General features: G+C 35.4%; 2 protein-coding genes across 2 annotated transcripts; one reads left to right on the top strand and one right to left on the bottom strand.

Annotated features, from left to right (window-relative positions):
• The first annotated feature begins 1,464 nt into the window (after nucleotides 1-1,464).
• Nucleotides 1,465-6,052, top strand: LOC138939012 (uncharacterized). The gene is made up of 6 exons (XM_070306459.1): nucleotides 1,465-1,473; nucleotides 1,526-1,702; nucleotides 3,286-3,698; nucleotides 4,203-4,613; nucleotides 4,920-5,348; nucleotides 5,554-6,052. The coding sequence occupies exons 1-6, from the start codon at nucleotides 1,465-1,467 to the stop codon at nucleotides 6,050-6,052; spliced, it is 1,938 nt and encodes a 645-aa protein (XP_070162560.1).
• Nucleotides 6,053-7,057: 1,005 nt separating this feature from the next.
• Cad74a (cadherin 74A) lies at nucleotides 7,058-21,917 on the bottom strand. Its single transcript, XM_070293498.1, has 14 exons — nucleotides 21,618-21,917; nucleotides 16,720-17,023; nucleotides 16,188-16,459; nucleotides 15,789-15,953; nucleotides 14,821-15,259; nucleotides 14,361-14,602; nucleotides 13,587-14,111; nucleotides 13,030-13,382; nucleotides 12,649-12,863; nucleotides 11,811-12,370; nucleotides 11,357-11,665; nucleotides 10,765-11,059; nucleotides 8,807-10,451; nucleotides 7,058-8,021 (listed from the first exon to the last, which is right to left on the bottom strand). Exons 2-14 carry the CDS (start codon nucleotides 17,015-17,017, stop codon nucleotides 7,811-7,813), a joined length of 5,529 nt encoding a protein of 1,842 aa, XP_070149599.1. The 5' UTR covers nucleotides 17,018-17,023; nucleotides 21,618-21,917; the 3' UTR covers nucleotides 7,058-7,810.
• Between the last annotated feature and the right edge of the window lie 1,905 nt (nucleotides 21,918-23,822).

The raw sequence follows: 23,822 nt of genomic DNA, 5'->3' as shown, positions 1-23,822 counted from the left end.
CTTTTTATATGTGTGTGTGACGAATATGGAAAAAGAGAATAAAAGGTTTTATAAAAATACCGCTAATATTTTTTTGCCTTAAAAGATATTTAGAATTTAATAGTGCGTTATATATAAGAATCAAATGCAAATAAAACTCGGTTATATCGATAATTTAAGTTTCGAAGTATTCTTTTAATAAGTAATGAAAACTAATACAATCAAAAAGTTTTATTTTAAAATAATAAATCATATTTGTATACATATATATATATATATATATATATATATATATATATATATATATTTATTTATAACTTTATATAATATATTTTTTATGTTTTATAAATAGTAATATTCTTTTAGTATAATATATGTCCAATAAAAAAAATATATTCGCTAAAATTGTTAAATTTATTCGTTATAACATTATATGCTAATTGCATCAAGTTAATATATATATATATACGCTGAAATCAAAAGGAATTTCTAGCAATTATGCATATTAAATTTATTATTGAATTCAACAATGCATGTAATATATAACGTGTTCATATATAAAATTGATTTAATTGCTCTAATTAGTGGAAACTATTCGCACTTCATAATTAGAAGCAACCTCTCATAATAATAAACATTTTCTTTTTAATATTGCAATTATATATTATTTCTTAAATACATTAAAAAAATTAATATATAACATATCCTCTGTGTACTTTTTAAAACATATTTTATTAATTTAAAAAATATTTGTATTCTAAATATGTATATATATATGACAAGCATACATACAAGTTCTTATATCCTTTACAAGATATAATATTTTAATAAGTCAGGATTATGAAGAAACAATTATAACAATTATTAATATTAATTTTTATTTATATAGCTTACAATATTTAACGGTAGATTTCTCTATAACCGGCTTTGTATAATTCAACATGTTATCTCACATTTCTTTCTTTAAACAGCTTTCTATTAATCTTGATACATGTATAGGCACTTGATGTGACAAAGTGCACATGACGAACAAGAAATCGCAGTGTTTGACATAGGAGCGAATGAAACTAGAATTTTAGAAGCGTATTTAGCGGGTCAAGCACCAGAACGGTGAGAGATTTTCCCCGCGTGTCGTGCAATGTCTTAGCACTCGAGTCTGGCTTCGAAATAAGTAGCCCATAACCACCCACCTTTTACTTACCGTAACAAGCCTCCCCCACGAACAAAGGAAATCTCTACGCTGCTGATGGAATCTAATGAAAACTGCGAGCCGAGAAATGTACGATCGTTAGTTGCGTGGGAAACACCGAGATAGCAACTCCACTTACGTGCTTCATATATAGACTACCATCAAGCTAAGAGTAAGTCTCTTTTTGTTTGTCAAAATAATTATTACCAAAGAACGCTCATCGATCATTCGCGATCATATTTGATGATAATAACGAGGTGAAACGGATCGACGGATCCCAGCGAGGCTCGTCGAGCATGTCAACGGTAAGCTGACTTAGTTAAGGATATCCAGTATCGTCAATGTGTAATCATAAAGGACACCAGTCGCCAGACCTCTCAGAAGGCGATGCTTGAAACCGGTAGGAGATCCGCCATAAGTACGTCCGAGCTAGGGCTCTATTCTGATCGCAGTGATCGATACAACAGGAATCGTTACGGTCTAATCGCGAGGAAATTTGCGATTGGAGTTATGATAGTGGTAACAGTAATATTGGTGAGTGATCGAGAGAACTGAATTACAAATATCATAAATTAATATCATTTATCTTGTCGTTAAGAAATATTTTACAGAGAGCACAAGAAACCTAAAAAAGAGCATGTAAATTAAAAATTAAATTAATATTATGCTAATATTATTTATTCATATTTCAAAGCGTGCCATTAATTAATATTATCAAGAATTAAGTTACTTAATTCAGTTTGTACGATAAATCTAATCGCAAATATTCGAGAAAGTATCAGGAAGAATGGAAAACGCATAAATTAGCTTATTCTTTTTAACATTTTTATAATTTTATTGTGATTATTTTTTATATTTATAATAAAAATAAAATTAGCGTTATTTTAAATTCCTGATTTATATAATTGTACTAATTCTATTATAAAATTATACGTTATACAAATTGAAATTTTAATAATCAATTATGTTAATAATTATATATAGGTATTATATATAAACGTCATAATAATCTCACAACGAATAATTTGAAAGTGACGAGTACTTAGCTAGATATCTTCTTATATATTTTAACAATGGATATTTTTTATTTCTCATAACGTGAACATGGAACTTCACAATCATACTTGTCATGGCAAATCAATGACAATGATCCTACGCGATAAAGAACTATTGATACCGTGTTATAAATAACTTGCTAAAGTCTCATTAGACTTCCAAAATTAAGAATATAAAATATGCATTTTACTTGATGCGATACCTAAAATTATTTATCTTTGTGCACGATCTTGATCAAACATTTTCTTATACATTTTTATGTGTTCGTACACGAACAATGATCTTGCACGACAAAATGTCCTCAAAATGATGCATCCCATTTCGCACGATTTCGTTGTAAGCGTCAGAGAGACATGATAATTAAACGGAGTGAAGTTTTTCGTTGGTTTCTTCCACACTCGTCAGTAACAATAGACATAATTACATTTCGCACGTTTTCTCCGGTGATTAATGTCGGAGGCGTGTATGGAATTATAATTTCACCGCGAATCTTTGAGTATCCCTAACATGCATGGCGAGCCAAGCGAATAAGAATTTCTGCGTTCCTCGCATATAGAGCGTTAACTATGTTTCGCGTACGGATTAATAGTAGCATCCGCTACTTTGGAAGACGGTTAATTACTATTTATTGCTTCAGAAGCTCGACAAACATCGTTCGCGAATCTATTAATTGTTACTCATTTAATCTCCCGATTCATCGCTATTTATGCTCCTTCATTTTCCTTGATTAGATCGAGGTAGATATCGTGATATTTTATTAATAAGAGTTGGCATTGTACGTTACTCTCGTTAGAAAGTAGCTCAATGTCAATTCCTGGTACACTAAAGTATCATAGAAAATTTATAAAATGTTTACCCAATTTTCTTTATAATATTTTTCTAATATTATAAAAAAATCCCAATTTTGATTTTATTAACGTATTCTCATTATCTACAATATTATTAAATATTGTATTTAAGAATTTTTTTCTTCCTAAGTTTCATAATTTGCTATTTATTATCAAATGCTATAAATGTTACGTACAAGTAATTCGACTTAAATTATTTTAATACCACTGTAGGTGGTGATATTTATGTACGATTTTACATCCGTCACATCGGGAAACAGTAAAATCAATCAGGAAACGAAGCATATATATATACTGCAGAATGCTCTCAAAAAGTCACCTAATTTTATGAAAAAGTCTGCGAATTCCACGATCCTATCCGAAGCTATGGTTCGTCAAACGGACACCCTTTATATGGAAGATCGTTCGGATGACGAGAAGTATGACGATTTCATGCAAAGAAATGCAACGAGTGATGTAATGATGGACGAGACTATGGGTGGGCCGGAGATGAGAGCGCAGAATCTACATAACTTTAAGCACCGGAAGAGAGTGCTGAAGTCTGTTGAAGATGACAGGGAAAACGAGGAAGCCGAGGCCAAACAATTGTTCGACAACCATGCGATCGTTTATCGAGTGAGACAAAGGTAAACGGACACATTACACCTGATCGACACCTGATTATCTTAAATAGCACATTCGATTTCTCCGATCATCGTTTGTCAAAAGAAACAAATATCAAGAGCCGAAGATGTTTCTGATTTAAATGGCGGCCGATGAATGATGAAAGCCAATTTAGCGCGATGTTACGACATTTGAAAAATTAACGTATCTCGCGCATACGTTCATTGACGTATCTCTTCTTTCATTAATATTATTGAAAATGATAATCTCCGATACGCTATCGACATCCTTTCTCATTGCAAGGAATACTTTCTACGTTAGGTAACATTACGTAATTGCGCGCGATAAATCACTTTTTTTAAACTGCATAGTTAATGCATAATTGATAACGCCATTTATATTACGTTTGTATTTCATCACGTATCATGTGTAAAAGGAACTCAATAGTATCGCGAGATTTTACATAATATCTCGGATAATCTTTTTCGATTGGAATGTGAGACGATAGCTCCTTATCATTTCGCTAGATATAAACATCCAGATTTGGACGAAGACATGAACACAGAGGAGACTCGACCGATACCGTTTCACTGGGAATTCAAGACGCCGCATCCGACATCATTTAAACGTCCGAGATATCCGCAGTTGACGCAATATCGATACCCGCATTCGTCCAGGAACATACAGGACATCATCAAGTACCTGACGAACAATGCCGAGATACCGAATCGCGGCATCAAATTCACCGGCGTATACGTGAATCCGAAAAAATACGATTTCATCCCTACTATGGGGGAAATGATGTCCAATAACGATAAATCCGAAAGTGAAGAGATGCCATCTTATTCGATCAAATCGCAGCACCATAACGACCCATTTTATCAATACAAACCGAAACACCCGGCGGATGTTAATCTCTTAGCCACATCTAACGTGAGGTTTGTAATTGTGTTTAAAATTAATATATTATAACACGCGAAGAGAAAAATGGCTAAAATTATCAGAAATAAATCGTTAAATTTATCTTTTAGCTTATAATATAAAAAAAAATTATGATATATAATTAAAATATTATATATTAATTGAATTATAATAGCAGTGTATTGTCGTGTAGATTATAAATTATAATATAAAATATTATAAATACGTTTTCTAAAAAGTTAAAAAATTATTAAATTAATTATTAATTAATATAAAAAGTCTATTTATCGAACTTATATTATAATCGAATGATTCTCTCTTAGATTTTCACCGATCGGAGTACATCGTTTCAGCCCTTATTATGATTCTTTATATTCTCGACCTATATTCAGTTACAACAAACCGATCATAACGGAACCGCAGTACGAAAGTCTCGGTTCCTACTCGACAAACACTTTCGCGAAGAGCCGAAAGCCAAAGCCGTTCAGTGTGATGCTCGACATTTATCCCATCACTGATATCATGGAGCAGAATAAGAAGACATCGTGGCCGAGACCGCAAGAATCTACGGACGATTACGATTCTAGGAGACCCCTTCAGTATAATCGTATGCCGAAATTTCACGCATCGTCCCCGCAACCGATCCCACTTATAGCTATACCCAGTCCTACGACTTTATCGGAAGAGGAGGAAAAGCAGCAAATGATATTTCATCTGAATCTGTATCCTCGAAAGAGGAGTAAACTCAACAGGTATAGATTCTTAACGATTTTAATTTTCTTTCCGATTTTCATTTCGCTGTCAATTGAATTCGCTTTGAAAAATCGATACTTTTAATCCGTCTCCTGTCAATGACAGCCATAAATTAATAATCGCTTTGTATATTTTCTATCCTTATATTTAGCGTTGAAAAATTAAAGAGAGAAGATGCACAATTATTGCGAATTTAATTTTTAGACACGATATCATTCATCGTTCAGAATTGATGGGAACTCAGGAGCGGCAGCAGTTCGCTAAGAAGCTAATGTCTCCCTTAGAATCGATTGCCAAACATTTGACCGATCATTCCGCGATCGAGGAATCGAAGCTCGAGAAAAATCAAAACTCAGAAACGACTAGTACGCCGATAACGCGATACCACGAAATGAATCTGGAGGATACTAAGCGTGAAAAGAACGGAGAACTTATGTTATATAACGATTCAGAAATCTATTCAGATCTGGATAATGATGATAGTATTGTTGGGGATACTACCGTGCTTTCCAATCATAAATTAAGCCTAGATGAGGATTATGCCAGCACGGAGAAATATGAAATAAATGCACAGAAAATGATAATGAGTACGGAGAAAAATTTTGCCAATTGCGATAATGCAACGGTAATTGACAGCTCGAGGACCAACGAGGACAAAAGCATCGATCTTTCAAAAGATATCGATACTACCAAAGAATTTTAATGTTTCACGATTTTTTTACCATGAGATTGAATTGAAAGCAAGCTGAGAATTGAGAAAATTGAGAGTTGAAGTGTTTTATCAAATACTCTTTGATACTTAATGTTCTATTCTGATGTCACAGAAAAAAAAAACGAAAGATACTTTACGTTATTCTATTTTATTTGGATGATCAAAAATATTTTTATATATAATACAATTGTTCTCGTATCTTGTTTGATGAAATATATATTTCTCTTTTTTTAATCTTAATTATTTTTATCGGTATTTATTTCAAAACTTTGTGTAAATGTTATATGTTCTATATTATTAATTTAGAGAATATTTCGCAGACGCCAGAAAGAACAAAAAGTTATAAATTTATAATGAAGCTATTTATATTTACAAGTAAGTACTTATAAGTCAGAATGAAAATTTCGATTAGATTCAATAAATAATCGTAAAACCGCGACAAATTTTCATTAATTACAGAAACAAGAATTCATCTCTATTTTATTGAACATTCATGGAGAAAAAATGATGTCAATGTACTATCACGTAACCGGACAAAAATTTTAATACCATGTTTATAATCCGCTCGAATCCGAACTGCTTCTTTGCCTTGACATTTTCGTTAAAGGCATTCCGAGATCAAATCTTTAATAATTTTTAGCGAGGACGATCGAGAGATATTTGTTGCTTCCAAAAGATTACTTCATAGATCCTACAATACTGAATATATAATTTACATTTATGAGTACAAAATTGCTAAAACAACTGGAAAACTTTAGTTGTAATACGAAATAATAAAAAAAAGATGTTTTGCATGAATTACATTATGGCAAATCTTTAAGAAGTTTTAATTAATTTGAGATAATTAATCTGACATATATATTTATTTTAAAAGATCAATATATTAAGTATGTAATTAAAAGAAAATATGACATATTTATATATTATTTGTTATAATTGTAGATATATACATATAAGTAGATACGTATTCTTTCATCAAACATTAAAACACAGAATCGTAGAAAAAATTAAAATTAAATTATACAAACTTAAAAATGCATATATTGTCAATTATAAATATGATAAAATGTACAATTTTATTTTATTTTAAATATGATATTATATTACAACAGAGAGAGAGAACACTCGCGGTTTTTTAACACCACAAGTATAACGCTTGAGTATGAAATATACAATCTCGCGTGGTTAGTAGTTTTACTTAAAGTTACTTACAAAAATAATAAGATTCACTTTTTACATTACAAATATAGCACCATCAATTTATTTGCTTGTTCAATAGTTTATTCAACTAGTTGTTTTTAATTGCAAGTTTGTAATTTATATATTGTTTTAACAGTTTTTTATCTTTCAATGCATTTTTCAAACGAACACATTATCGTCATCTCGAAAAAGCCACTACGATCATATATGGTACATGTTGCATGACGAAAAAGTTTAGGAACCACAACTTTTAAGAAAATTTTTAATTGATTTTTTCTTAGTGACAATTTCACAGACATTTCTTTTTTATTTTAAATATTTTAATAAGAATATCCGAATTAATATTTCTATAAAAATTCAACAAAAATGAATTTTGATCGTTTAATTTTTAATTAATTGTGAAATAATTTTCTATTGCGAGTATTTTGTTTCTTGCATATAAAATTGTTTAAATTGATCGTTTAAATAATAAACGATTTATACTAATAGTCAATTAAAAAAATTTTTATCTAAGAAAAAATCGATGTAACTTAAATCTTTCTGAATTCCTCATGTTCTTGAACCTAGCGTGCTCGGATGATATAACGTTGTGTCGGCGCCCCATTCGTACGGGCCCTCGTGTTGGCCCAGCGTGACCATGGTACCCTGGCCCAAAGTCGTGTGAGACCCAGCACTGACCATGGCAGGCCCGGAAGACACGTAACTAAGAGGCGGTCGCGGCTGATCGCGCAAACGTGCGTGTTTTACTTGCCGCTTATACCTGAAAGAGAAACACGAATTGCGACATTTACGTTCCGCGACCTCCTTTCTAAACTGCGTTAAAGTGTGTAACAAAAGATAGTGTGTAGGCGACCTTAACGTGTTTACTACCAAGCATATTTCAACCGACGATAAATTATTCTGGGATGTCAGAGAATATTAAGTAATAAAGAAATAAAAATAAATTATTACTTGATATAAAATTTGAAAGAAATGTTATATAGCTTCTCTATGCTATAAATATTGCACTACCAATACACACATATATATAGCTAATGATATAAAAAGGCTAATAAGAGTCAGACGCGTAATGAAGGCGCAAATAAAATTTAATAAAATTCTAGTTAATTATAAGCGTTGATTTATTATACGTTTCCACTTCGGACCATCTTCGATAAGTTATTACAAAAGTTTTTTAAAACTTTTGTAATAATTTATCGAAGATGGTTCGAAGTGGATTGAAACGTATAATAAATCAACGCTTATAATTAACTAGAATTTTATTAAATTTTATTTGCGCCTTCATTACGCGTTTGGCTCTTATTAGCCTTTTTATCATTGACTTTGACCAATTTAGAACCTTGTTATTATATTTACTTACATACATATAGCGTTAACATGTTATTGCAATATTACAGAAAATTAAATTTATCAAAAATCGATAATGATAAAAGCAAAATGCGTATAAAAATAAATAACTTTTACGTAGCTTTAATTTAGAGATTTGCTGATAATACATAAATTTTATTATTAATAACTTAAAATTTTTTTATCGCTAACACTTACTTCGAGTACATGCAGCACAACGTGCAGCTTGAGATTATGGTCGCAATTCCGACGAGGACCGCAATTGCCAGGACCCATATCTGAGTCATGGAGGCGTCGGCTCGTGCCACTACAGCGGCGCAACGCTGTACTTTCTCCACGTGATAAGTCTTATACACTTTCTTTAATTCTTGATTCTTTGGATCGGTCAGCAGCGCCCGCATTTCGTTCAGGTCATAAGATTCCTTACCGACCATCTGAAAGCATGAGCTGGTCGACGAAAAGTCCAGGGAGTTGTCATCTTTCGAATAAAACTGCGTATCGTAGACATTGACGCTGATAGGTAGCGAAAGAGCTTGCTGGACTGCTTTCTCAAAATCCTCGAGCGTTTTCCTGACCTCGACCGGCGGCTTCGAGAACACGAACTTCAACATGTCGCGGTCGCGCAGTAAAAAGATTCGCACGGTGATGTTGGTCTCACGTCCTGGCGTCACCGAATTGTTGGCTGATACGATCATCTCCATGAACCCGTCTGCGTATCCCGCCATAGATCCTGTCGTCCTGAGTTCGCCGCTGCGCGCGTTTAAGGATAATTGCGACGGAATTTCTTTCTGCGACATGGCGGGATCGACCAGAGACGTAAAGGAGATCTTGCTCATGTTATAATTAACGGGCAACGCACCGGAATCAGCGTCATAAGCTTCCAGAGTGATCAGACTCGTGTCGATGGGTACATTCAAGCGAACTCCTAAGGTCACGTTGTCTTTTTTGAAACGCGGCTTATTATCATCGACGTCTAGTACTCTGACAAGAACCTGTCTCTCGGAAGGATCCTGTCTGTTGTACGGTTTCGGCACCACGTCTAATTTTTTCGAAGAATACTTGAAACATTTAACGGTCAATAGATGAAGCTCAGTGGTTTCTCGATCGAGACGACCGTTCGATTTGATAACGGCGGAGTTATTCTCCAGCCGCTCCATCACGAAGAATCTCGCTTCGTTCCCGTACACGATCTCGTAATCGATCATCCCGTTTTCACCGATGTCTTCATCGATCGCTTCGATCACGCCGACCTTGGTACCCACCGGCATTTCTTCCGGAACGCTCAACTCGATCGGCGGACTGTCAAGATTGCGCTTAAAGTGCGGCTTATGATCGTCGATGTCGTTCACGATCACCTGGAGCACTCTGGTCGCCTGTTGCGGTGGCTCGCCAAGATCTTGAGCGACCAGGATCAATGTGTAGCTATCCTTGGTCTCTCGATCGAGTAGCTTCCGCGTGCTGATCAGCCCGGTATCGCTGTTGATTTTAAATGCGCTCGCGTCTTTGCCGAAATTGCCGTCTTCCAAGAAGCGGAAGGTGATCCTGCCGTTCGGCAGATTTGGATCATCGGGATCGGATGCCACCACTTGGAAAACCGGACTGCCAATCGTGGAGTTTTCCGCGATGTAGGCTATCTCTTCTAACGTCGGCCGGATAAACAGCGGTACGCCGTCGTTGCTCACTACGTCGCCGATATACAGGATGAGATTCACGTCCGAATACAGAGCCGGATCTCCGCCATCCTGCGCTCGCACTCGCATATTGTACGGTTCGGTTCTTCCTTTGCCTGTCAATGCTCGCGCTGAGTAAATTTCGCCGGTCGTGTGATTTATCTCGAATAGTCCTGAAAACGACCAACGCAATTCGCAATGAATATTTTGAATTATTCCGAAACTGCTATGTCTCCTTTGAAATTGTAAAAATCTTGCTTTGTAATTTTTTTATATCTAAGAGATATTAATATATTGTATTTAATATTTCTTATGCACAGAAAAATTATTTTACGATTAATTTTCTTTTTTATATATCGTATGAGTTTCTCGAAAAAAAATTATTCAAATAGCTTTATTTCTTAATCATACATATTTTATCTGTTTACATATTTTGGAAAAATATTTTTTTTAAATTAACATCACGCTTCTTTTATTTAATCTTACCATTGGCTTCACCTTCGTCGATAATCTCAAAATAAGTCATGCCACCTTCGCCTTCATCCGGATCGGTAGCCGTGATATTCACCACGCTGATTTTCACCGGTGCATTTTCCGGTATCACCGCGGTGTACGATTCCTGTTCGAAGCTAGGAGCGTTATCATTCACATCAAGAACATCGATCGTTACTAAGGCTCGACTGCTTCGTTGCTCGGCTCCTCCCTGCGGCATGTCCGAAGCCACGACGTAAAAACGCAGTACCGATTGTCTCTCTCTGTCGAGGGTCGTGTTCACGGCGATCTATAAATTATACATTTTATTTTTTATTCCGATAACGCGGAATACAAAAATCATTTAAGACGCGTATCTAACGGATAATATCTAACAAATAATATCTAACAATAATATCTAACAAATTGAAGTGCCTTTTAGATATATTTTAGTTTTTTTAAATCTTAAATGTTAATTTTTAGATTAGAATATTTTTTAATGAGTATAATATCTTTCGGATATATTCGGATATTACTATTCTCTTTCATGTTTTATATTGTAAAATTTAAATTAGATAATTATCGAAAATAATTGGAAGATTTTTACCTGGATATTACCGGTTATGGGATCCACCTCGAAAAGATTAGCATTTTCACCCGTCAAGGAGTATCTGACTTCGCCGTATCCTCTTTGAATTTCCTGCTCGGTGTCAGAGCTATCTAAATCCGTCGCTTTTACATTCAGCACGATTTTCGAAGGCCTCGCCGATTCCAATACAGAAATTTTATAATCCTTTTGACTGAAAACTGGATTGTTATCGTTAGTATCGTGGATCTCGACGATCACGTTGGCCTCCGACATCTTTCGCGTTATATCGTAGTCTCTAGCGAGTGCTCGCACTTTGAAGCGAATAGACTGGAAACGAGAGCAAAATTTTAATTTTGATTATTGGTAATTTATTTCAATTTTCACAATTTTTTTATTGCAAAAAGTTTTTCACTTTTATAGTTTCTCTATTTAATAAAATAATTAATATTGTTTAAATTATAATATTTCTCACTTTCTGGTTTAATGCTTCGTAATCCAGCCTCTTACTCAGCACAACATTGCCACTCTGAACGCCAACATTAACGTAACCTTCGTCATCGTCTTCTCTTACCAATTCGAACCTCTGAACTGGATATCCGGTCGTCGGCTCTTTCGCTGATAACATTAACAGTGTCGTGCCCAAAGGTTGCTCCTCTGGAACCGTGATCTTTATCGTCGGATTATTCGGCGACCATCCAGGATTCGTAAATGTTGGATTGTCGTCGCTGTAAGCTTGAATGTAAATTGTCACTTCCACCTTTGCATCTTGTTCGTCTTTATTAACGACGGCGTTTAAATCCCGCGCCTGCACCGTTAAAATTACAACGGCGGCCACTTGATAATCCAACATCCGGTTAACGGTTATTAAACCGGTGGTGGAATTTATACGAAATGCCGTTTTGTAATCGTAAGAAATTGTACTTTTCAAGGCCACGCCGGTCTTATCGACAGCTCTTATCGGTTCCACTAGAGAATACTCCAAATTTGCGTCCGTGTCGGGATCAGTAGCCACTACCTTTAGCACGGGCTCACCTGCATGTAAAAATTTTTTTATAAAACAACAAAATAGCCACAGGCAACAAATATATAAAATGTCAGAATTTCAAATTAAATTAATGCGTAAACTTATAATCTATTCCTTGACGTAAATAATAATCTTTAAAAACTCTTATATATCTTAATAATTAAATAAAAAATGTTTCAAAATCTCCAGTCTCAATTTTAATGAGGACTTAGATATTTATGACGGCTATTATTAGATAAATAAATAATAATAAAAGTTTAAAAAATGTTAATTATTAATAACTTACCGATACTTGCACGTTCCGAAACATAAATCAAATATGTCGATTCGTTGAACGTCGGTGGTTTATTATTCACATCTATAATGTTCACTGTCACTGTAGTAGTGGCAGTTTCCTTGACAGGTGTACCAGAATCAACAGCGTATACGATGACCTCGTATTTTTCACCACCGGTCTCCAAATCCAAACGAGCGTCAGGTGACACAGTTATAATGCCAGAACTAGCCAATCAAAATTTTATTAGCTACTGATATCGACTTTCATCTCATTGTATTTTGTTAAATCTTGCGAATTGAAATATAGCGGCAAAAATGCAAAAAAAAAAAAAAAAAAAATTAAATGAGCATCATGTAATACTTGGATCATCCAATCAAATTTATATCACACCTAGAATCGATGACAAAGTTATCTTTAGAACCGGACGCGATGTAATATTGCAACAAATTGTCTCTTCCATCGGGATCATTCGCAACTACTCGAATGACTTCCGTTCCGGGAGACGCGTTTTCCAAAAGCCTCGCACGGTAAGTACTGGGACCTGGTAAGTTTGACTTGTAGTTTCCTCGGAAAATGGGTTTCTGATTCCCGGGAACACCAACGCGAACGAATAGCTTTGCCTCGGAATGCAACGGTGGTGCTCCGACATCCGTCGCTTGTATTATTAATTCATAAATGCCCCTTTCGGTGTCACCGGAACGAACCGGCTTTGATATAGTCACTTCACCCGTATCGGAATTAATCTGTAACATGTTAAAGAATATAAACGTTTAAGGAGAAAAATGATTTGAAATCATATTTTATTATATTTATTATGAAGTTTAACAATCACACTTAATATTAAATATTACTTTGAACGAAAAATTTTATTATTAAATGCTTCAAATATAAAATATATTTATAAATATATAAATTGATTTCTGATAAAAGACACTTCGATAACGAACCTTGAAGATGTCGTCTGTCATACTATTGTGCTTGCTGATCGAGTACAAGATTCTTCCGTTGCCCTGCATCGGCCCATCGACGTCGGTCGCTCGGACAAACATTTGCGGGTCGAAGCTAGTAGCATCCTCGCGAACCGTCCTGGAATACTCCGCTTGCTCGAATATCGGCTTGTTGTCGTTAACATCGTCGAGCTCGATGAGGATATTGACGGCGGATACTCGACCCCCGCCGTCCTTCGCCTCCATTGTCAAAGAATAGGACTTTTGCGCCTCGTAATCTAATTTTTTTGCCACAAATATCCCGCCAATCTGCGGATCGGTCCTGAACTTGTCTGTGCCGAAACCTCGCAGGGTGTATGTTAATTCGCCGAAGGAACCGCTATCGTAATCCTTCGCGTAAACGTCACCGAAACGAGTTCCCGGTTCCGCGTCTTCTGAGACTAAAAGTTTGTAGACCGATTGAGAGAACTCGGGGCTGTGATCATTGGCATCTAAGAGCTGGATATGAACCCTGGAAGTTGCCACCTGCGGCATAAAGTTGTAAAAACCGTAATTGTGTAAAAACCGTATTCAACAAAATGATTGGCGAAATATTTTGCACTAAATAGCAGTCTTAATTATTTTCAGTCAAAATGAAAGAAGAATATTTATTTAAAAAATATTTTTTGATAACTTTTTTTATATTATACAATATTAATTACTAATTTATTAAATATATTCTACGTCATATAAAAAAGTTCTAATTGTAAAAATCGCAAATAAAATTGTGCTGACCACTTCGCTCGCTACAGTCGCGACGACGTCAAACTCGAGCTCCCTTTTCGCGGGATCGTCGACATCGTAGTCGAGAACGTTGACGTCCTTAGCCTTGATCACTACCGGTACTCGACCCTGAGCTTCTTCGGGACTGACAGTGAATGCTTTGCTGATTCCAGAATACCTCGGTACATCTCGCAATGCCAGGAAATACTTTGCATTGTCGCCCACGTCGCCGTCACTCACGATCATATTCAAACCTGCTTAATCACGATGTTGTCAAACGAAAGATCTTTTGAAAAAGACGGAGATTAAAGATTTCAAATCTTATTTTCGTCAAATTTTTCTGTCTTATAAACGATAAATGAAAAAAATAACATATTGATAATGAAAAAATATCAAAAGATTGATAATTCTTTTCAAGCATTTGACGTTATTAACTAATTAGACCGACATGATTTTTAGACGACTTAATGACCTGGTAGAGGAGTGTCCTTTCCGATGTCCTCGGAGATCTTGATGCTGAAGTAATCCTCATTAAAAACGGGCACGAGGTCGTCCACGTCCGTGACGACGATCGTGACAATCGACGTCGCAGTGTCAGCTGGTATCTCGTTGTTGATTAGCTCGGTAGCTCTGACTTGGAAAGTGTAGATACCACCGTTTTGCAAGATCCTGGGATCCTCGCGATCGAGAGACACGTTGGTCGTCACCAGCTTGCCGACGGTCACATCACCGTCATGGGACATCTCGAGATCAAAGTGGCCCGCATTCTCGTCTTCCAACGTTAATAGTAAATTCCTAGATTGGCCCGTATCGCCGTCGCGAGCTCGCACTATCAGAACCGTATGACTAGCTGGGGTGTTTTCCGGAAGCGCCGCGCTATAAGGCGCATTCAGGAAAACGGGTGGCTGATCCTGCCCGACAAATTTTGCCGAATAAGTAAGAATAATAATAACGCTTCAAAGAGAAAATTTTGTTTCTATAAATCTAGCAACATCTGTCAATTTAGCATCATTATTATATCGTGGAAATTGGCATGAAGTCATAATCGCTGAAATAATTAGTCTCGCAGTTTTATTTTATACTATTTAATAATCAATTAAACTTTATTTATTTTTCTTATACATCTATAGATTGAATTTGACACATTTTTTTTTTAATTTAAGAATTGATAAAAAACTGGTTAATAAGCGAAGAATAGAGCGAAGAATGTGTCACAGAAATAAAACTGAGAGACGCGTTACTTTAGCGCGAATAAACTCTAATCGTTACTCGCGAGGTGTGACCTAAATCTCCACTTGACAATATTCACGCTGACAGACAGAAATTGAATAACTAGTTGATGATCCTCTGCTAATTTTATCGCAAACGACGTTATTATTCAATGTATGACCATAGCCAATTATGTACCGGCTATTTCAGTGACGATCGAGACCTATTTACCTGAACGTCGAGAACGTCAACGGCAACGGTTGCTCTAGCCTGTAATCTTTTCAATGGATCGCTAGCTCCGTCGACAGCCAGTAGATTAATCAAGTATGAGTTCCTCCTCTCATAATCTAACGGTTTTGCTAGCATGATCTGCACATCGTATTTCCCCTCGCCGAGCTGAAAGAAGCCATTGGCAATAATATTCGATACACCGGTATATTTGATTAATTTTTCTGTTTGAAATGAAAAATTATTTTAGAAATAAACTAAAAAAATATAATAGACAGATATAAATGCATATATATTATTATCTTTAATTTTATTAAAATAATTTAATTTTCTTAACAATTTGCTTATTTTGTTTTCTACATTTTTTCGTAAAAATTAATTATATTTATTTATTTATTATACCTTTTCTGTAGAGACGTCGAAGACATCGCAAACGTCGTCGTCGCGCGATGCTGCAACGCACTGAACGTGGACATCGGCATTGATACCACCATCTCGATCCGTGATGATGATCGTATTCGGAGGAAGCAACAAGCCACCCACGTGCGCGCTTTCCGGCACTCTGGTCGCGTACGGACGGTCATGATACACCGGTGGATTATCGTTTTCATCGAGCACCGCTATTTCGCGACGAAGAGACACCGTGTTGGGTTCCGATCCAGCGACACCTTCATCTGAAACGAGCATAAGTTTACCCTAATTTTACCCTAATTATTTAATTGCACATATGTATTAAAAAAAAAAAAAAAAACATAAGAGATCCTAAAATATTATTAATTTTTTTTTTTAATTATTTATACAAATCTTAGTAATTTCATTGCTTTATAAGACTATTTATATTGATACAAAAATTGGAAAGAAGAAGAGATGCATATATAAAATGACGAATATCATATAACAGATTACATATTCATGTAATCGATCATCATTCTACCTGTTATACTAATAATGACTTCGATGAGATCTTGCGCTTCCCTATCCAAAGCTTTCCTCAGAATCACGACACCAGTCTCTCTGTTCACGGTAAAGTACTCGCCGCTGATCGAGTAATGCAATTTAGATTCTTCAGGATCCTCTCCCTGAAGGGTATAGACGGGAGCACCAGGCGGTGTGCCCTCCGACACGGCTAACCTGGCCATATCCCCACCTTGAACGAAATGGGGCGCCCTGTTTATCACCTGACTCCATGACGAAGACCACGTGGAGATTAGTAACAGCAAAATCGTCCACATTGTCACCTGCAATAGACTCGTGCTTTATCGAAGGGTTAACAGTTCTGATATGATAATGGAAAAAACAATCCGTAAGTAGAGTGTAAATCAGTTTACAAATTCATGAAAAATGATGAAAATTTTTTTAAAATAGACATAAAAGAATCATAAGAAAATTATAAAATAAATTTTAATTTAAATTAACTATTCGAATATAAATCGAAGGATCAAGAAAATCATATTTTTATATTCTATTTTTTATTTTATTTAAATAATAAAAATAAAATTAAAATCACTACGTCTATCTTAAGTTAAAATTATTGAACATACTGTAAAATCGTTGTATCGGGATTCGTCGAACTATAACTCGAAAAGCTACAATATGCGTATACAGACGAGCGTATACGGATCGGAAATGGCAATAGCTTGAGTAGGATGCAAGTTTCAAAGTGTTTCCGCTTAAATGCGACTATCCACTACGTTCTTTTTAGTCTACGAAAGAGAAAAGTCCAGCGTGCGGGTGAACCGCGACCGGTATATACTTCCGACAATCTTTGCAATCGCAACCCAGCCGATGCAACACGTCAGAATGTCTTTCTCACATTCGAGTGAAACGCCGTTAGAAATCAGATTCTATTTTAGGAATTTACAGAAGCCGTCGTGTTCCCGGTCTATATATGAAAACGACTCGACGACGATGTGACTAAACCGAATTGCATATATTTATACCGGACAGGAGAAAAGCAGTATTTTATTTCTCAAAGAAATCTGACTGACGAGTGAAGAAACGCGAAGAAAATTATTTTTGCGTGTTGTTTTATGAAGGAAAATTAATATATATATATATATATATAGAAACTTTATCTTAGAAAAGAAAAGCTTTTTAACTTCGAGAAATATAAAAATATAATAACATAATCTTACATAAGTGTCTGAAAACAATGTTCAAGTAGCTTTAAAATAATGCATGCATAAACTACTAACTAGATTTGGAAATTCAGAATTAATAAAGCAAGCGCTTTTCTTGATTATGATAATTGTATATACTCGTTCCATTAATTAATACTTCCACGCAGCATCCGCGAGGAAATAACATCGGAGCGAGACGCGTTTTATCATTAATATCGCTTAGGCAGATAAGACGCGTCACGATGTCATTAGGCAGCAGGAAGAAATGACGCTGGGGCAAGAGCAACAATGACATACAGCGTGGGGTAATGGCTCTGCATTTCCTCGACGCCTTCGTGCGTGCAGAGTGAACCTCGACTTCCGCGTTCAGCCGGCTGCAGCCGCCGTCAGGGATCGTCTCCAGAAGAAGTAATTATCAATTGAGCCAAAGGAAGGAAATTTACGGTTGCCGGCACTTGGCTCTCTTCCCCTCATATATCCTACAGGCAGTTCTCGAACGCAAATCCCTATTTATGCGCCGGTTGAGAAGAACCGCGTGTTGCAAAATGCAACCTTGCGCAGCAAAAATACGTTACGAAGCAACGTGCAGAAGCGAGTCCATAATAGAATAAAGTAGTACTTTAAACGGATATGATAGTGTCGATGATTGCATGTATTGTATATGAATGGTTTCTAGAAACCTGCAAATGTTAGTAATCGAATTTTAAATCCGATAATTATTTTTAAATGACGGGATACTTTTTTTAGATTAAAACATTTTTTCTAATATATATTTCCTCTTTATGATTTAAGCTTTGTTCAATGACGTCATAATTGCGTTTAGCTTTCATCATTGTTGCTTCATATCGTGCTTAGATAGATTGCAATCTCTGCATTAAGTAAATAAAATTGAAAATCAGGTAATAGTAGTTAGCAAGGTGTAACGAAAGTAGAAATCAGAAATTACCATATTCTAAAACCGAGATTCCTATGCATAACGCAATTAGTTTTAATTGCTGAATGTGAGAAATAATCCATGTAGATTAACGACAAGGTGGACTTATTCATCAAACAGATCCATCAAGCCAACAAGACTTCTTATGCGACTGATTCGTAATTGAGAATCACGAGATTTTGTAATCGCAATTTTGAATCACGTGCAATGTTACATAATGAGATTTAATGCATTATTTCAAAACAAATGTCGGCTTGTCCGACATTTCGTATTTGGAGTAATTCATAAAACTGAGAGGTGTGAAAACTCCGTGACGGCGATAACCGCGTGTACATCGCGAATTACGACACGTAGAGAACTTTAAATAGAAACGACCGTTAGTGCCAGTCAAGTATAAAATGATACCGAGAGATTGAATGATGGCTCTATGACCGTAAGTAGCAAAGTGCAGCGAAGTAGAAACCAATGTACGATTCGCACTACAAAGTTTTATAAAATGAACGCTTGCAAAAAAATTGCCGTGATATCGTGATCACATTTAATTACGCCTTCTTATAGCTTCATAATTATAATTTTATGACAAACAAATTTGTCATACATTTACAATTATCTATATGTCTTTATTTTTATTTATACATTTTTCAGAAGATTATATATTTCTCGAGAATATTAGTAATCATTTTATTAATGTTAATCTTGTAAATTGATTATTCAGCACAGAGAAATTTCTTCGGTATTTTAATAAGTTACATAAAGCAGACTTCTCCATGAATAGATATATGACAAGTGCAGCGTATTAATCATTTCTTTGGAATAGTTTTAACAGATCTATCTGATGTATTAAAATGCACATTTTCTTTTATGGAATAAATATTTTTTTATCTGCAAATTTTTCTTTCCTCCGATAATTTAAATAATTTTTTTAATAAGATGTTTTTTAAAAGAATACCTTAACAAATAGCACACACAATTGTAGATACATTGCAATTATTAAGTGTTTTAATTTACAGTTTTAAATTATATGATTTTTTTTCAAGTCACAAAAAAATGGATCTGATTTATCCCATGTTTCTCGTTCGCATGAAAATATGAACAATAGCACAGGAATTATATAATCAAAATTACGTATGTAATAAAATTTAAATAGATCTATTTTTAAAAAAACAGGGAAGAGAGAAACAAAGAAAGAAAAAATAGGACAAGTAACAGGGAAGACAGAGAGAGAGACAGGGGCAAGGAATGAGAGAGGAAGAAAAAACCGTTACACCCCTCTTCTTCTAGTCTCCGTTACGTTACACACTTGGAATCTTGACACCGCGTGACCAGGTGATGTCAGGATGAATGACGAAGAAAAGGAATATCCTGCTGCGCGCGCGCGCGTATCTTCTTATAGGTCTTCACTTTCATCAAGTATGCTTCTCAGCGAAAGATATTATCATAAATTTTTTTTAATTCTTTAAAAATTCAAGATTTATATCTAGTATAAATTATAGCTTTTGATTTATTACAAAATACGTCAAAAATTAATGCGCATAAAGAAATGAAAAATCTCTCGCTAATATAATATACGATTACTTGCGGGAATGAAATATTGCTTTTTTCATTATTAATTTCGACAATCCCCGGAAATCATTTATTCTGTAACCGCAAGTCACGCAGCTCACGCGCAAAAAAAAAAAAAAAATTACAATCAAAAGATCCGTGTCTACGCAGCTTTTCATAAACTTGATATCGGTCCCTTGAAATCAGAATTTAATAGGCCGCAAACTCGCTGGTTAGAACTGGTTTCTTGGTGGAATGGCGCAAAAGACGACCGGATTTCGAGGAGATTTACTTGGCTTTGGCAGATTTTTTTTTAAATTGTCTTTTTCAATATATTAAAAATTTTTGCAATACGTCCATCAAGTTTTGAAAATTCAAACATAGCATAAATTAAAATTTGCTAATGCACGAATATACAATAACCGATAAATTAATGCATTATGCGTTATTTTGATGCATGATTGATACGATGTTACATAAAAAAATAGTCTTTTTAATCTATTGATTGGATTTATCGTTTCGTTAAACGCAATACTATGAAAACTTGATAATTCCTGACAGGTTCTAATCTAGTCTTAGTTATCACCGTTCTACGGATACTGAACGAAAACGGTGATACCGTTGCGCCGAGAAAACATCGTTGGAATAAGACGATATCCTCAATCGACGACCTCGATTCCTCGATTTGCATGGACATTGATTTATATTGTACTCAAACCCAGTGCCCGATATTAATTCCCTCTTTTCTCATATATCATCTTTTTTATTATGCAATAAATTTGTAAAATAATTTTCAATATTCAAATAAAAATAGTACTAATTATGCAGAGTGTGATTAATAAATTTAAGAGAAATGGGAAATCATATGCAAATCATTTTGGTAAGATGAAAGAATTCTGGTACAAGGAGCGATAAACATCCTCCTTTTTTTTTTGATATAGTAAAGACAATAAGAATTTTTTTTTAAAGTAACAAATCCAGCTGAACAATTTTTATATTGTTTCGGGATGAACGAACGAATCTTGGACATTGACATTTAACATTCTTTGACACCTACGCTGCAAAAACCAGCGCTGATCCGTCAACACGGGCTTCATTATTTGAACAGTTTTTTTTTCCAAACCGAAAGTAAATACCCGGGTCAACGTTTTCGGCAATTAGCATCTGCCCACTGAGGACAACGAATCCAAAGATTCCATCTCTATTTTAGCTTCTTTATTAACTCATAGAACTTACCTTCCAAAATCGCTCCGAGATCCCGCGCGCTGGCACAGTACACAGTTTATCACCTCATCGTGTCACGACACCGCACGTGCTATGTTCCTGAGCACTGCTCTACGTGTATGTTCACTTAAACGTATCGGCGAAACCGCGTCGAATCCGCATGACGCATTTGCAGACAAGTAACTAAAAAGACGAGTTGGCGCGAGCGTGTCTCTCTACCCTCTCGGTCTCATCGGACTTCGGCGTCGTCTCGAACCGAAAAGAAAACCGACCGGTGTCTGCCAGCCAATGGACAGGTCTACACTGCATCCTAAGAAGGTATGTGGCCTCCACCACGGGAGTAGAAGGTATGGAGAGAGAGAGAGAGGAGCCGCGCGCCACAGAGTAAGGAGAGTCTATAGTCCGTACTCGGTAAAGCCCGGCCGAGGACGACGACGACCCGAGGGACGAGCCTTTTTTCTCTTTCATTACCGGGGTGTCGAATGATCCTCCGGATTCGTTCGATTTAACCTTCAACCGCCAGTGAAAGGGTTGCGCGAAAGATCTTGAAGGGATTACGTGGCTTGCGAAACAATCCTTCTACGATTATACAACTAGGATCAGAGAAATTTCAGCTTTCTCTCCTCTGTATGGCACGGATTTTATTTTTTAAATATATTTCTAGATTTATATAAATATATATATATATTTAGGTATCATAAAAAAGAAATTTTCTATAATATATTAAATATTTTAATATCACATTTGTCTTGCGAAGATTTTTAATAATGCAAAATGAATTTTATCTCGATCTTCGATGAACAAACAGGTTGGATTATCTGTTGGATATTTTTTTTTTTTGTCGTTTGTAGCCAATTATAGTAAATCGTCTAATTGACATATGATTTGACAATAATGAGGTATAATGAAAGTTGTAATGAGGAGCGAATCGTTCATAAGAACGGAATTGCATCATCAGTTTTCTTGACATTTCATTTGAAGTAATCTCGAAAACGCTGCAATCTTTCATCACAACTCTCTAATTAATCTCTAGATATACCATCGGAGAAAAGTCATTTTCTCAAATCAAATTTATCTATATTGAGAAATAAAGTTAATTTTGCCTTCATTGTACAAATGTTGCGATGAAAAAATAAATCAGTCAATAATTGTACTTTAAAGAGAAAACTTTATAAGAAAGAAAGTAACATTATTTCATTCAATGAAACGTTTACTTCCATAAAAATTATGCACTTATCTCCTACCTATCTTTATCATCATTTTTAAGCTTTGAAAAGTACTTTAACTATAATAGTCAATCGACAAAACATGGCCGCTTAAAATTAAAGTTATTAAAAGAATAATATGATATTATTACAATATTTAATTGGATTAACATATCAAGTGTATATCGATTAATATAAATTATATATTGATTTATGTAATATTAATACATTGGCAATTAAATCACGTTTCGAAAATCACGTCTCGACGCGATCTCGCAATCTCAAACCGCAGTCGAACCGATCTCTCTCGCGAGTTCCTCGTCCATCTCATCAGAAAGATGGTTGAAAAGATCTCTCCGAAGCGTTTAAGATGTACAGGCTATAAAAGAGCAACATTAAAATGCCGAAGGCTCGGCGTGCCTTCATCTCTCTCCGTTCTCTCACCCGTTTCTTCTTTCTCCCTCGCTCTTTCATAGCCGGTGGGGATAAAAAGGACGCGGAAAAGGGGTATCCGTGAATTGTGGCACGATTGCGGGGAATAAGAATGACGAGAGAGGAACCGAGAGAAAGGCAGAAAATCAACCGGGTAAGAGGAGGACCTCGCTACGAGAGCGAGAAGGGGATTTGTACAGTTAGCAAAGGCCGCGACGAATGCACGACTCCACCTTCAACGATAGAGTATCAGCGATCCCGGCGTCTAAAGTCGGACAGAGATTGTTTTCCTCTCGACATATACAACCGGAGTAACTCGCTGATCGAGACCTATCCAAGCTGTCGGAGATCAGGCCGAACCGGATTCTGGGGCCTCCGCGTGCGCGTTTTTAGTTTGTTGTTAGCGATATTGGTGAACGAGCAATCATATCAATTTTTCATCCAGATATAGGCTTTCTAGAATTAAATTACGTAATTGATGATTTTAATAAGATATATGATCGATTTAAAAAAAATAATAATAAAAGTATTAGAATATTAGATTGATAAATTTATTAATTAATTTCTATAGTATTATAGC

Source organism: Polyergus mexicanus, unplaced genomic scaffold, assembly GCF_030449975.1.
Source record: "Polyergus mexicanus isolate NDT 795.1 unplaced genomic scaffold, iyPolMexi1.0 SCAF_1, whole genome shotgun sequence".
Classification (NCBI taxonomy): domain Eukaryota; kingdom Metazoa; phylum Arthropoda; class Insecta; order Hymenoptera; family Formicidae; genus Polyergus; species Polyergus mexicanus.
The sequence above is the reverse complement of the archived record's forward strand: the minus strand, read 5'-3'. Positions and strand labels throughout refer to the sequence as shown.

Excerpts from the sequence above, each read along its gene's own strand:
- LOC138939012 (XM_070306459.1), top strand. Across the intron at positions 3,699-4,202 it reads GTTTATCGAGTGAGACAAAG|ATATAAACATCCAGATTTGG; the intron begins GTAAACGGACAC and ends TCATTTCGCTAG. Across the intron at positions 4,614-4,919 it reads TTAGCCACATCTAACGTGAG|ATTTTCACCGATCGGAGTAC; the intron begins GTTTGTAATTGT and ends ATTCTCTCTTAG.
- Cad74a (XM_070293498.1), bottom strand. The coding sequence starts at position 17,017 with ATGTGGACGATTTTGCTGTTACTAATCTCCACGTGGTCTTCGTCATGG. Across the intron at positions 16,460-16,719 it reads AGTCATTATTAGTATAACAG|ATGAAGGTGTCGCTGGATCG; the intron begins GTAGAATGATGA and ends TGCTCGTTTCAG. Across the intron at positions 13,383-13,586 it reads TGACAGACGACATCTTCAAG|ATTAATTCCGATACGGGTGA; the intron begins GTTCGTTATCGA and ends AACATGTTACAG.